Here is a 13,182-nt window from a genome sequence, read left to right as displayed (position 1 = left end):
GCCTCCCCTAACTTTCCAAAAAAAAAAGTCTACTGCCTCCCCCTCTTCTCAATTTCCATTACCCGTTGTTCCAGATCGGATTCGCCGTTCGCAAGCTTCAGCCGCTGGCCAGCTATCTCTCAACTCTCAAGCTTGCCCCCCTCCTTCTCTGCAACTGCTAACTTGTATGTATGGATTTTGTTTTAATTTTTTTTTTTTTTTCCCCAAATCAACTAATCAAGGCTGTAAGACTATAATTCTTGTTTTGCAATTTTTATTTATTTATTTATTTTAGATTGTTCAAAAAATAAAAACCCATATCTTTCAGTTTCCAGATCCAGATCTCCAACCCCTAATCGTCGCCATCCTTCGTCATCGTCTGTTGTCACATCGGTAGGTATTGCAGATTTTTTATTTATTTTTTTGTTTTAATGAGTTGAATCCATTGCGATTTCTTGTTATTGTTGTTTTGTCTTGCATATTGAAGTAGAAATTTATATATACACACAATTTGCTATTATTGATTTACTGAGCATTTTTTATTTTTATTTTCTCCACACATACGTTTTAGAAGTATTGAAAATTTGGGATAGTGAAAAAGAGAAACACAAAGGCAACAAATGAAGCCCTAATAAAAACCATGCCAACTTTACAGAAAAAGAGTTATCCACCAAAATCTGAAGTGCGGAATCATTTCACAAAACAAAAGAAAGAAGGGGGGGGGGGGTTCTGATAAGGGTAATTGTAATTATTGTGGGGGCTTATATAGCTGTCCTACTAAGAATGAAATTAGCACCTTAATTCGACACTAAGGAATCTGTTTAAAGTATAATGTGTTGACCCTAAAGGTCAGTCAAAGACCGTCTAATGATTTTGGTGATTACAAAGCATTAAAAATGTTCTCGAACTAATGTTTACATTGAGCATGCAGAGCAAAGGGATAAAATATGCAAAGCAATTACAACCAAGCAAATAAGACGAAGATACCATTTTGAGAAAAAATCAAGTTTACCTCAAGCATAATGCAATCATGATTAACTTGAAGAAAAAGGGGTAGATTGATTGGTGAGTGATTAGGATCTCTGTCAAAGTAATTTATGAATTAATTTGAATCTCATATCTATAGGCCCATGCATTTACTTCAAATTCATTTTCATAAGATCTTGCATTTTAAAATAAAAATCAAAATTTCCTATTTCTTAGATATTGTAAACGGTTAGGAAGGTCTATCTAACCGATTAGGAGAATGGACAGAACATTCACATTGTGAAATCAGTCCTGTAACCGGTTAGGAAATATCATCTAACCAAGTAGATGAGCAAAACATAGAGCACGACCTGATCAACTGGATCTTATAACTGGTTAGAAAGTTAGTTCTAATCGATTAGATCAACGCACAGAATGATGCATCCAATTATATTTTTTTATAACTGGTTAAGAGAACCTATGTAACCGATTACCTTCGCTCAAACAAGAATACCATTTTTCTTGGCCAATGATGTAACCGGTTAGGAGAACCTATGTAACCGGTTATCTTCGCTAAAACAGAATACCACTTCTCTTGGCCAATGATATAACTAGTTAGGAAGCCTTCTGTACTCGAGTAGTTGGTCTTAAACTGAAAAAGTTTCCTAGCTGATGTAACCGGTTAGGAAGAATCTTGTAACCGGTTAGATAAGATCCAACCTCAGTTTCTCAAGTACTTTAAAGGAGCTAAGACGATCTGAACTTTAGTATTTATTGCTCCAACAATTACTTACTCATTTAATGCTTCGCAACCAACTCCAACAGTCGTATTTGAGCAATTAATGCACTTCATCTTCCTCTTCACTCTATATAAGTTTAAGCATTGATGAAGGTAAGGGAGCGGTTGAGAGATCATTTGAAATATCATTCAAGAGCATTTACTCTAGCATTTATTCATTCAACCATATTAGACTTGAGCTTCATTTGATTCATTTATTACTCTAGTCTTGTGAGCTTACATTTGTATATCTATCTTAAGAGAGATTGAATCTTATATTTCAACTACAAACTTCTCTATAAACTTGTAAGGGTTGGTGTGACCCAAAAGAAGCCTAGAAGAATGGTGTTCTTCTAGTAAGAAAGGGAAGCAAAGGCTTGCTTCATGTGAAGGTTTGCTCTCCACCATTAAGGAGAAACTTTAGTGGATTAGGAAGTCTCAAGAGGGATCTTGAGCCGAGGAGTAATAATTTTTGAACCTCGCTAAAATCTCCGAGTCATTGTTTACAATCTCTTATCTCTATCTCTCTTACATTTATGTTTTGAATTATTTATCTACCATAATTGCTTATTGTATATTTGTTGATTAGAAATTAAATTTGTAAATTTTAAAAATTGCCCATTGACTCTATTCACCCCCCTCTAGAGTTAATTAATGTCTAACATGATGGTAATAAAGACCCTACTAAAAAAATCCTAAGTTTTGGAGGTGATGGTTCTGGTGTTAGTAATTGGAAGTTCACCAAGAAGACTGTCGCAAAGAACTTGCAAGAATGATTATTGCTAAAGAACTTCATTTTAGTTTTGTGTAGAAAACTTATTTTAAAAGGTTTTTAAGTATGTTACAGCCAAAATTTAAGTTGTTTTCTCAAACTACTATGACAAAAGATTGTATTAATATATATAAAGCTGAGAAATGCAAACTTAAATGGATTTTTGAGTCATCGGCTTCAAGAATTTGTCTTACCACTGATTTGTGAACTTCCATCCAAAATCTTGGCTATATGTGTCTTACGGCAGATTATATTGATAAACATTGGAGGTTACAAAAAAAAAAAAATTATTAATTTTCGTGTGGTTCCAACTCCACATAATGTTGACATCATTGCACAAACTGTTGAAGGTTGTTTGTTGGAGTGGCGAATTGATCAACTTTGCACATTAACTGTTGACAATGCAAGTTGTAATGATACGGCAATTTCAACTTTGAAGAGGAAGTTCAATAAGCGTAATGGGCTGTTATTGGAGGGTAAGATGTTTCATGTAAGGTGTTTTGCACACATCTTGAAATTAATAGTGAATGATGGAATTGATGAGGTGAGTGATTTCATCATTAAGATTCATGAAGCAGTGAAGTATGTTAGGAGTTCTCCTTCTCGTTATCAATGTTTCAAGAAGTGTGCTGAGGTGGAGAAGATCACATCTGAAAGAACAGTGTGTTTGGATGTTCCAACACGATGGAATTCAACATATATAATGCTTGGTGCATCACTTGAGTATCAAAAAGCCTTTGAGCAATTAGAAGAGCAAGATTTAACTTTTGCAAAGGGTGCTCCATTTGAAAAGGATTGGTTGTATGGAAAGAACCTACACAAGTTCTTGGATCGTTTTTACATTGTCACAAATCGTATATTGAGGTCTAAGTATGTCACCTCCAACTCCTATTTTCAAGAAGTGACTGGAATTCAAACTTTGCTACGAAAGTGCTCAAAAAATGAAAATGTTTTCTTTAGTAATATGGGGAAAAAAATGATCTTAAAGTTTGAGAAGTATTACAATATTGACAAAATTAATATTTTATTGATAATAGCAGTGGTTTTAGATCCTCGTTACAAGCTGGGATTTGTGAAATTTTGTGTTGCAAAATTTTGTTCAGATACCAAGGTTGAAGAGTTGATAGGGAAGATAAGAGATGTTGATGAGCGCTGAAAAGTGCGCATTTAAACCCCTTAAGTTTGAGTGTTCTAAGACCTTTATCTATCTTATTTTTCCGTTTTAGACTAATTTCATGTTATTTTCTTTTTTAGGTCAATAAAGTTAAAACGAGCTAAAAATGGCTTCTTAAGGCCTCTTTGGAGTCAAACTAAGTCTTAAGGAGAAATTGGAGCAAAAGGAGGCTGATTTGGAACAAAAAGAGGCTGATGCTGAAAAACTGTCAAGTCTGAACGATCACACCAGATCGATCGAACCCTGATCGATCGAACTGTTCGCGAAAGTTATTAAAAAGCATATCTGAAACTCATTTCGAACCAACGCGGGCTGTGCTTGAAAAGAAAGATCCCAGGGCCGAGTTCTCACATTTTTGGGCTCTAAAAGCCTTATATATACGAGTGATTGAACCATTTTTGTAGGGAGATTCATATTTTTACACTATAATTTCTATATTGTTGTAGTTTCTCTCTCTAGAAAGTTAGAGATTAGGGTTAGAAGAGAAGAAGAAAGTGGAGGCTCATCTCAAGAACACATCTCTAAATCCATATACTCTCTCTCTCTAAAGCTTCAAAGAAGAAGAAGAAAAAGAGGAAGAAGAATATGGAGCCGTGTTTGGAGTTTGCTCTTGAGGGTTTCATGACCACATCCACCTCATTCATGATTGGCTAGATCTACATTTAGGGCTTGGATGAGCCCTAAGTCTTGTATAATCTAAACCCTTGTATTTCTATTTTTAGGGATTTATATATATATTGTTGTGATTAGTGCTTAGCCTTGCGATTGTTGATTTAATTCTTCCTTATGATTCTCTATTTTAATTACATGTTGTCTTATGTGTGATTATTTGGGAATTGATCTCTACACTAGATTCTCTATGTTGGTTGCATGTCTATATGTGATTAATTAAGGATTAAGTGATAGCTAAGCATGGTTTTCATTGAATAGGTTTGTCAATTAATTTGATGGATTATACTTACACTTGATGGGTTATTGTACAATTTAATTCATGCTTGTAGGTAGGTAGACAATCTATACTTGATTTGATATTCCATGGCTTATTATTGCAAATTCCATGATTCTTTATATTGATGTGTGCTCTTATTAGATATATTTGTTAATTAATTGATGGATTCTGCCCTTGTCTTGGTGGGTTGTTCTACACTTAGTTTACTTGTTGGTTAGGTAGACAATTTACTCTTGTATTAGATAATTCACACTTTTATATGCAAATTGTGTTTATGTTTGTGGCCACATCTAGATTGCAATAATGTATTCCCCATTAATGGAAAATAGTAGTTAATTACATGAGCTTAGTGGTGATTCCAACACCCTAAGACCTCTCTTTATATCTCTTAAATCCCTATCTCTCACTAGTTTACTTTAATTGCATTTTAATTTAATTGTTTTCTAGAGTAATCAAACAACCAACTTTCCTTTGCAATCTTTTGATACGCTAGAGTCGAAGTTAAATTCCAACACGTATAATCTCTGTGGACGATCCCTCCTCGCTATACTTCATTAGTTGTAGTAGTAGTTTTTATAAATGTAAATTTGACTAGAAAGGCTTCCGAAACCACATTCATATTTTGACCTTGTGAAGTGACATTTCGCATTGAAAAGTCCATTTTCTAAACACTTGGAAAGGGGCTCGTCAAATTTTGGCGCCGTTTCCGGGAATTAACGGTTTTGTTGGAATTAAACTAGACAATAGTGTTCATTTGATTGCTTTTATTTTTATTTTATTTTCCATTGTATATTCTTTTCTCTTGTTCTCATTATTATTTGTCAATTAGGTACTTGACTACAAGAAAAGCAAACTTTGGAACTTGAAGCAATCATTGGAGCTTAAAGCTAACATTAAAATTTGAAGTTGCTTAAGGACCTTTATGAGCAATTCTTGAAACTCTTGTATTTTAATTGTGCAATTCTTTACATGCTTGTGATAGCCCTTGTTGAGGCTAATTTCTTTGCTTTATTTTAAGTCCAAGCATCGGCTCGTGTGGAGGCCAAAATTTTTTCTTACATTTGGATTTTTAATTGTGAATGGAGGAATTGATCCAAGTTTGAGGGGAAATTATGTCCCTTCACCTTGTGCTCCTCCATCATATTTTAATCCTTATGAGATTGAGTCCAATTCATTTCATGCATCATCTTATTATGGACTTAATCGCTCTTTTAATCATTCTTATGACTATTACCCTTCACCACCATTTTATGACGAACCACCTCCATCACCTTATTCACCCGAGTTTAAAGAAAAAATGTTAGCTCTACTTGATGGGCTTAATTCACAAACTCGACTTATTCTTTCACATTCTCAAATTTTAGCCAAGCTTGAAGCTCAAGTTGAACAAATTGCAAGTACTCTTTCTCATCAAGAGGAAGAGGAAGAGGCAAATGAAAAAATAGCAAGAACTTTTATTTACAAAGATGAGGATGATGAGAGTGAAGATGAAGAAGTAGTAAGTGAGTTAATGCCTAACACTCTATCTTGTATAGAGGATGAAGTGGCAAATGAGTTAGTGGCTAGCCCAATAGAGCACAACATGATTAATGAGGAATTTCCTTGTTTTGATTATGATTTTATCTCGGCCTTTGATACTTTAGAGAGTGAGAGATGTTGACCACTATAAAGGTAGAAGAGGAGGAACTTGTTGAAGAGGGCCTTCCTTCTATTATCTCCAAAGACCCTCTTGAGACATACCTTTTTGAAATGTATAAAAATTGTGGTTTTGACCTTGAAAGCTCTAAAAATGAAGTGAACTCTCTAATGGATTCCTTAGCTAACTTGGAAGGTGAGGAGATTGTGATTTTCGAGGAAGAGAAAAAGGATGAAGATGAGGTGTTTCTTATTAATCCAATTGAGTCTTTGAAAGACTTTGCCTTGCCAAGTGCAAGGCCGCTTATTATTAATTTTATTTTCAAGGCCGTAGATGAAAAGAAACAAATTGCATCTTTCATAATTTCTTTTCAAGTCATTCTTTTGGAGGATGTGTATATTGTTGTAAGTGAGGTATTAAATGAGAAAATGGAAAAAATGGTCAATAAGGATGTTTCATATCCGGTTTTTAATTTGTTTGATTAGTGAGTCGACCCAACGTCTTACTAGAAACGTTAAGCACTAATATTCGTAGAGTTTCACAACTCTATTCCTTCCCCATTTCTTTTTATTTTTTTCTTCTTATGGCATCTAGATATGTTCTATTGCACTTCATTATCAAAAATCAGATTTTTAGACCATATTCATGCATTTTGGGGCCTTAGAAAATTTCTGCCTTTGAAAATTTTTCGAAATTCAGCAATTTGTGCCCAGGCAGTTTGATTGATCAACGCATATTCCGATCAATCAAACATGGTCTCAATCGATCGAAAATAATTTCGATCGATTGGAATTGCGTCAGAAATTTTTGCTCCCAGGTCTCATTTTTTTCAGTGACTTCAATCGATCAAAAGGAGATTTTGATCAATCGAGCAAAAAAAAAAAAAAAAATTACATCTCTTATTTCCTTACATTTTCATTCCTTGCATATTTATTTTTGTGTGTGTGTACAAACTTGTTATGTCTAAATAATAAATAAATAAATAAATAAAAATAGTTTTTGTTTTCATTTTTCATTATTTTGTTCTTGCATCCTTTCTTACTTTTTGTTTTTCATTTCTTGCATTGTACATATTCTTTCATTACATTTTACCTTTTTTATTTTTCTTTTTGCATTTTGTTCATGCATTTTATTCTTTGATTTTTTTGCATTTTATATATTCTTGCTTTTATTAAATGAAAAATATAAAAACTTTTCACCATTGTGCCCTTATGTGTAGTCATGCTACTTTCATATTTTCTACTGGGCTTGATCTCATATATCTCTTTTATCTTGTGTTATATTGCCTTAGAATGCATGATTTGATTATTCTTATCCCATTTGATATTTGATGTGAGTTTGCTAATATGGTTATTCAAATAGGCTGTCGATTCCAAGTTTGAGGGAGACCCTTTTCATGTTAGATCATTGCCGGGCTTCATGATTTCATCCCCATGGTATACTCTTTCCATCTTTTCCATTGTTCTCATTGCACATTGAGGACAATGTGCGATTTAAGTTTGGGGATAAGGTGTCTTTGTTGCATTCTATTTAAAGTTGAGTTTTAAATACATGATTGAGATTTGGGATCCATGTTGCGATGATTTTGATCTTTTGAGGACTATATTACTTAAAATTTCAAAATTGCTTGACTTCAGAGTCCAATACTCCTTGTATGCCTCGTGGATGCCACTTAGGAGTTAATTTTTCGAAAGATTGATATCTTGTTGGCACTTGTGGTCTACATCATCCTGATTTTGTGATTGTTTTGAGATTCACTCTAAGATTCTACACTAGCACAGGCGCACACTAGCATTCATTTATGGAGTACATGCTTTGTTGATTATTGAATTGGTTATATCCCAATTGAGCTAGTAGTGCATTGAAAGCTTTCATTTTGACAAAAGTGGATGACAATCCCTTTTTATTGAGTTGCCGGGATTCTAGCCTCATCAAGCACTAAATTTCTCGCGCCGAAAGGTAGAGGGCCCAAACTCTAGGTTAATAACTTGACATACAAAAAAAAAAAAAAAAAAGATGCAAAAGCAATAAAAAAGTGAGGATTTCTCCCAAAAAGTGAGAAGTGGGAAATGATTAGGTAAAGGTTGTTTTGATTTGTAACCTAGTTGATTTGAGCTTGTAAGTCCTTAGGGGTGTTTGAACACCTAATGCCCTAAAGCCGTCTAGTTTGGGAGTCATTAACCTAACGCTCGACCTCATGGATCGTTAGAAAACTTAATAAATTAACACATTGCACTATGCTTCCATCTTTGATCCTTAGGGATAGAGAAAAAAAAAAATTTGGGTGAAAAGAATAAACGCACCTAGATTAATAAAGTTTTAAGGTTCACTATTTTTTTTGATGATCAGTACTAGATTTGTGTGTTAGTTTGAGGGTAAGGATGTGATCATTTCTTTAATTAGCTAAGATAGCAACATATTTGATGCCGGTTCATTCAAAAAGGATTCTAGAATTGTTTTGATTTACATGATCATTTTCTTGATGTGTGGAAGACCATACTTGTTTACTTGATGTTAAAATTTTGGGAGATTGCTTGAAAATGGTTGGAAAATTGCATACTTGAGGTAGTTTTCTCCCAATGCTTGTTTGCAATATTGGTGCATTTTTTGTGAGAATGAGCTTAAATATTTGTGGGTATCATTTTTGGAAACCCTCACGAGACTTCACTTGTCCACTAGGGGTAACCTAGGGGTTTTAAAGGCTTGTTGCATGTGCTAAATGCAATCGTGTTCCCTACGAACGTGACGTTATCCATTTATTGTTTTCTAGTTCATAGTTGTTTAGTTGTTCATTTCATTAATTTACTTTGTAGTTCATTGCTAGGGACTAGCAATATTTAAGTTTGGGGGTGTGATGAGAACTGAAAAGTGCGCATTTAAACCTCTTAAGCTTGAGTGTTTTAGGACCTTTATCTATCTTATTTTTCCGTTTTAGACTAATTTCGTGTTATTTTCTTTTTTAAGTTAATAAAGTTAAAACGAGCTAAAAATGTCTTCTTAAGGCCTTTTTGGAGTCAAACTAAGTCTTAGTGAGAATTTGGAGCAAAAGGAGGCTGATTTGGAACAAAAAGAGGCTGATGCTGAAAAACTACCAAGTCTGATCGATCACACCAGATTGATCTAATTCCTGATCGATCACACCAGATCGATCGAACCCTGATCGACCGAAGAAAAGTCTGATCGATCGAACTGTTCGCGAAAGTTATTAAAAAATAGATCTAGAGCTTATTTCGAACCAACTCGGGCTGTGCTTGAAAGGGAAGATCCTAGGGCCGAGTTCTCACATTTGTTGGCTCTAAAAGCCTTGTATATAAGAGGGATTGAACCATTTTTGTAGGGAGATTCATATTTTTACATTGTAATTTCTATATTGTTGTAGTTTCTCTCTCTAGAAAGTTAGAGATTAAGGTTAGAAGAGAAGAGGGAAGTGGAGTCTCATCTCAAGAACACATCTCTAGATCCATATACTCTCTCTCTCTAGAGCTTCAAAGAAGAAGAAGAAGAAGAAGATGGAGCCATGTTTGGAGCTTGCTCTTGAGGGTTTCATGACCACATCCACCTCCTCCATGATTGGCTAAATCAACACTTAAGGCTTGGATGAGCCCTAAGTCTTGTGTAATCTAAACCCTTGTATTTCTATTTTTGGGGATTTATATATTTATTGTTGTGATTAGTGCTTAGTCTTGTGATTGTTGATTTAATTCTTCCTTATGATTCTCTATTTTAATTACATGTTGTCTTATATGTGATTATTTGGGAATTGATTTCTACACTAAATTCTCTATGTTGGTTGCATGTCTATGTGTGATTAATTAAGGATTTAGTGATGGCTAAGCATGGTTTTCATTGAATGGGTTTGTCAATTAATTTGATAGATTATACTTACACTTGATGGGTTGTTCTACAATTTAATTCATGCTTGTAGGTAGGTAGACAATCTATACTTAATTTGATATTCCATGGCTTATTATTGCAAATTCCATGATTCTCTAGATTGATGTGTGCTCTTATTAGATACATTTGTTAGTTAATTGATGGATTATGCCCTTGTCTTGGTGTCTTGGTGGGTTGTTCTACACTTAGTTTACTTATTTGTTAGGTAGACAATTCACTCTTGTATTGGATAATTCACACATTTACATGCAAATTGTGTTTATGTTTGTGGCTACATCTAGATTGCAATAATGTATTCCCCATTAATGGAAAGCAGTGGTTAATTACATGAGCTTAATGGTGATTCCAACACCTTAAGACCTCTCTTTATATCTCTTAAATCCCTATCTCTCACTAGTTTACTTTAATTGCATTTTAATTTAATTGTTTTCTAGAGTAATCAAACAACCAACCTTCTTTTGCAATCTTTTGATACGCTAGAGTTGAAGTTAAATTCCAACACGTATAATCTCTGTGGACGATCCCTACTCACTATACTTCATTAGTTGTAGTAGTGGTTTTTACAAATGTAAATTTGACTAGAAAGGCTTCCGAAACCACATTCATATTTTGACCTTACGAAGCGACCTTTCACATTAAAAAGTCCATTTTCTAAACACTTGTAAAAGGGCGCGTCAGATGTCATGGCTGGACTTTATAAATATTATTCATCAATTGAGTTGGCAAAAAATGTTGAGTCAACTAAAACAAATGCTGATGTTGAAATGGATGATATTGAGGGGGTGGATAATATACTTGATGAGAATAGGAGGAATTGGCGTAATCACTTGAACAAATAAGCAAAGGGAGGTGATTAAGTCAGACTTAGAACATTACTTGTATAATGTTGTTGAAGGGGAATCACTAGAATTTGATATTTTGGCGTGGTGGAAAGTAAAGACCCCTTCATATCCTGCCCTTTCAGAAATGGCTAGAGACATTTTGGCCATTCTATTTTCAACTGTGGCTTCTGAGTCAGCTTTCAGCACGGGGGGATGAGTACTTGAATCATTTCGAAGTTCCTTAACTCCTTATATTGTTGAGTGCTTGATTTGTGCCCAATATTGGCTGAGGAGTTCATCAACTTCTATTGATATGGAAGAAAAAATAGAGGAACTAGAAGCTTTAGAGAAAGTTATTACTTTCCTTCACTTTCTTTATTAATTTTATATGTATATAATTTTTTTTTTTTGTGATCTCTATAGTTGATAAATAATTAATATTCTCATTTGCATATAGGTTTGGAGAGCAAAGTTGGAGAACATGGAGCTTGCACCACTTTAACATCATCTAGCAAAATTCAAGGGGTAATATTATCAATTATGTGTATATGAGATAGTTTTGACAAATGATATATATATATATATATATATATATATATATATATATTTTATACTACAAGTTATCTATAATTTGATATTGTCATATCCCTTTTGTAGGAATGAGGAGCATGGAGATTGGAGGATGAATGACCAACAATTTTTTCTGTTGTTTTGGAGGATGAATGTTATTTTTAATATTGGTTATGAGGGTTTGTTATTTTGTTAACTTTGTACTTATTTATTATAAATGTTGGACTTGTATGTTTTGTAATGTATTGAAACTTTGAAACTCATACAACTACTCCAACTCCAAGCACTAATAAAATTGAGAGCCAGATTTAAAAGCCTAAGAAAACCCAAAAATATAACCCGAATAAAGAACCCGAGTTTAGCCTGTGTTTTAAAAATTAAGTATGGGCTGGGCTTAGGCTCACTAAGCGAAATTATACCTGGGCTTAGGCTGAAGATTTATACATTGGACATAGCCCGAGTTAAGTGTCCAATCCACCCGAGTTGCAACCCTAGGTCTGTTCTTCTATTATTGATATTGCCTCTGTGAGTAATTAGACTTATTTTTAAGGCATTGCATTCCATTGTTATATGCATTGAGTTATCATGTGTAGTGTAATGATCATTTTAGTTTATATATGGTATCTATGTGGGGTTTCATGTGGGTTCATTTTGGGTTGTCCACTTTCCTAAGGTAGGAAGAATGTTTCATTTTCGTGTTTGTCTTATTGATACTCGTGGGAGAGTAAGGCTTTCCCCTTTTTCTTTTACATTGTGCATGGTCATGTGCTAGTTGATTTGTGAAAATAACCATTTTTGTCTTGAGTCCTTGGTGAGGATTTGATTAATTTCCACATAGGAAGTGAACTATTTGATCTTATGCCATTTATTCAGAGATAGAGTTGGTGGTATAGTCCTTGTACGGACTGGTGGGTTTCATTTCGTGTTTTTCCTTGGGGAGTTTTTGGTCATGGTCGTTGATGGGTTCGTTATGTATGGTGTTTAACGTGAGGTCATTTCTGAGGGACTTGTGTCTATGTCATTGAGGATTCATTTGATTCATTGAGTGAGCATGACGTTTCTTCAGGAGACTTGTTTTGAGTTTTGGAGTCTTGGATATGATTGATTCTGATGAGATTTTTTGAAGGATCGCATCTGGATGTGGTTATTTGTGGAGTCTTTTGTTCTATCTGTGGCTAGACTTGGGTTAAAGGATCATGATCTTGGTAGTTGTTTTATGGAATGATGATAAGGATTGATACGAGTAAGAAGGTATTTTGAGGAGTTTTGTTTCAGCTTGGTGTTGCTAAGCATGGTTTTAAGAAATTCGATTTGTGATTGTTGTTGGATGGAGGTATAGTATTCAGATTTTGTTAAGAGATTTGTGATATAAATTCTTATTGAGGTTTTGACGTGATACTTATGATTGAGGTGTTTGTTGAGATTTGTGGACTTGATGATAGTAATCGAGGTGTTTGTTTTATAGAGGTTCTCGTATGAGAGTCATATTTGGAGTACGACCTAAAGATAAGAACGACATGGTTGTTATGGTCAGATTGATTGATATAGAAATGGGCCTTATCAGACATTTCTTCTCTAATTAATTCTGTTCTAATAGATTGTCGGGCCAAGGGTCAGATTGTTTTGTTAGATATTATTGAAGT

At 34.2% G+C, this 13,182-nt stretch overlaps 1 protein-coding gene across 1 annotated transcript; it reads left to right on the top strand.

The window, feature by feature from the left end:
* The first annotated feature begins 1,831 nt into the window (after window positions 1-1,831).
* LOC132301484 (zinc finger BED domain-containing protein RICESLEEPER 2-like) lies at window positions 1,832-3,651 on the top strand. Its single transcript, XM_059798735.1, has 2 exons — window positions 1,832-1,837; window positions 2,743-3,651. The coding sequence occupies exons 1-2, from the start codon at window positions 1,832-1,834 to the stop codon at window positions 3,649-3,651; spliced, it is 915 nt and encodes a 304-aa protein (XP_059654718.1).
* The last annotated feature ends 9,531 nt before the right edge of the window (window positions 3,652-13,182 follow it).

The sequence above is a fragment of the Cornus florida genome, unplaced genomic scaffold, assembly GCF_030987335.1.
Source record: "Cornus florida cultivar Cherokee Brave unplaced genomic scaffold, ASM3098733v1 CherokeeBrave_3.0.0_Hap2_Chr03, whole genome shotgun sequence".
Taxonomy (NCBI): Eukaryota; Viridiplantae; Streptophyta; class Magnoliopsida; order Cornales; family Cornaceae; genus Cornus; species Cornus florida.
This window is presented reverse-complemented; position numbering and strand designations above follow the sequence as displayed.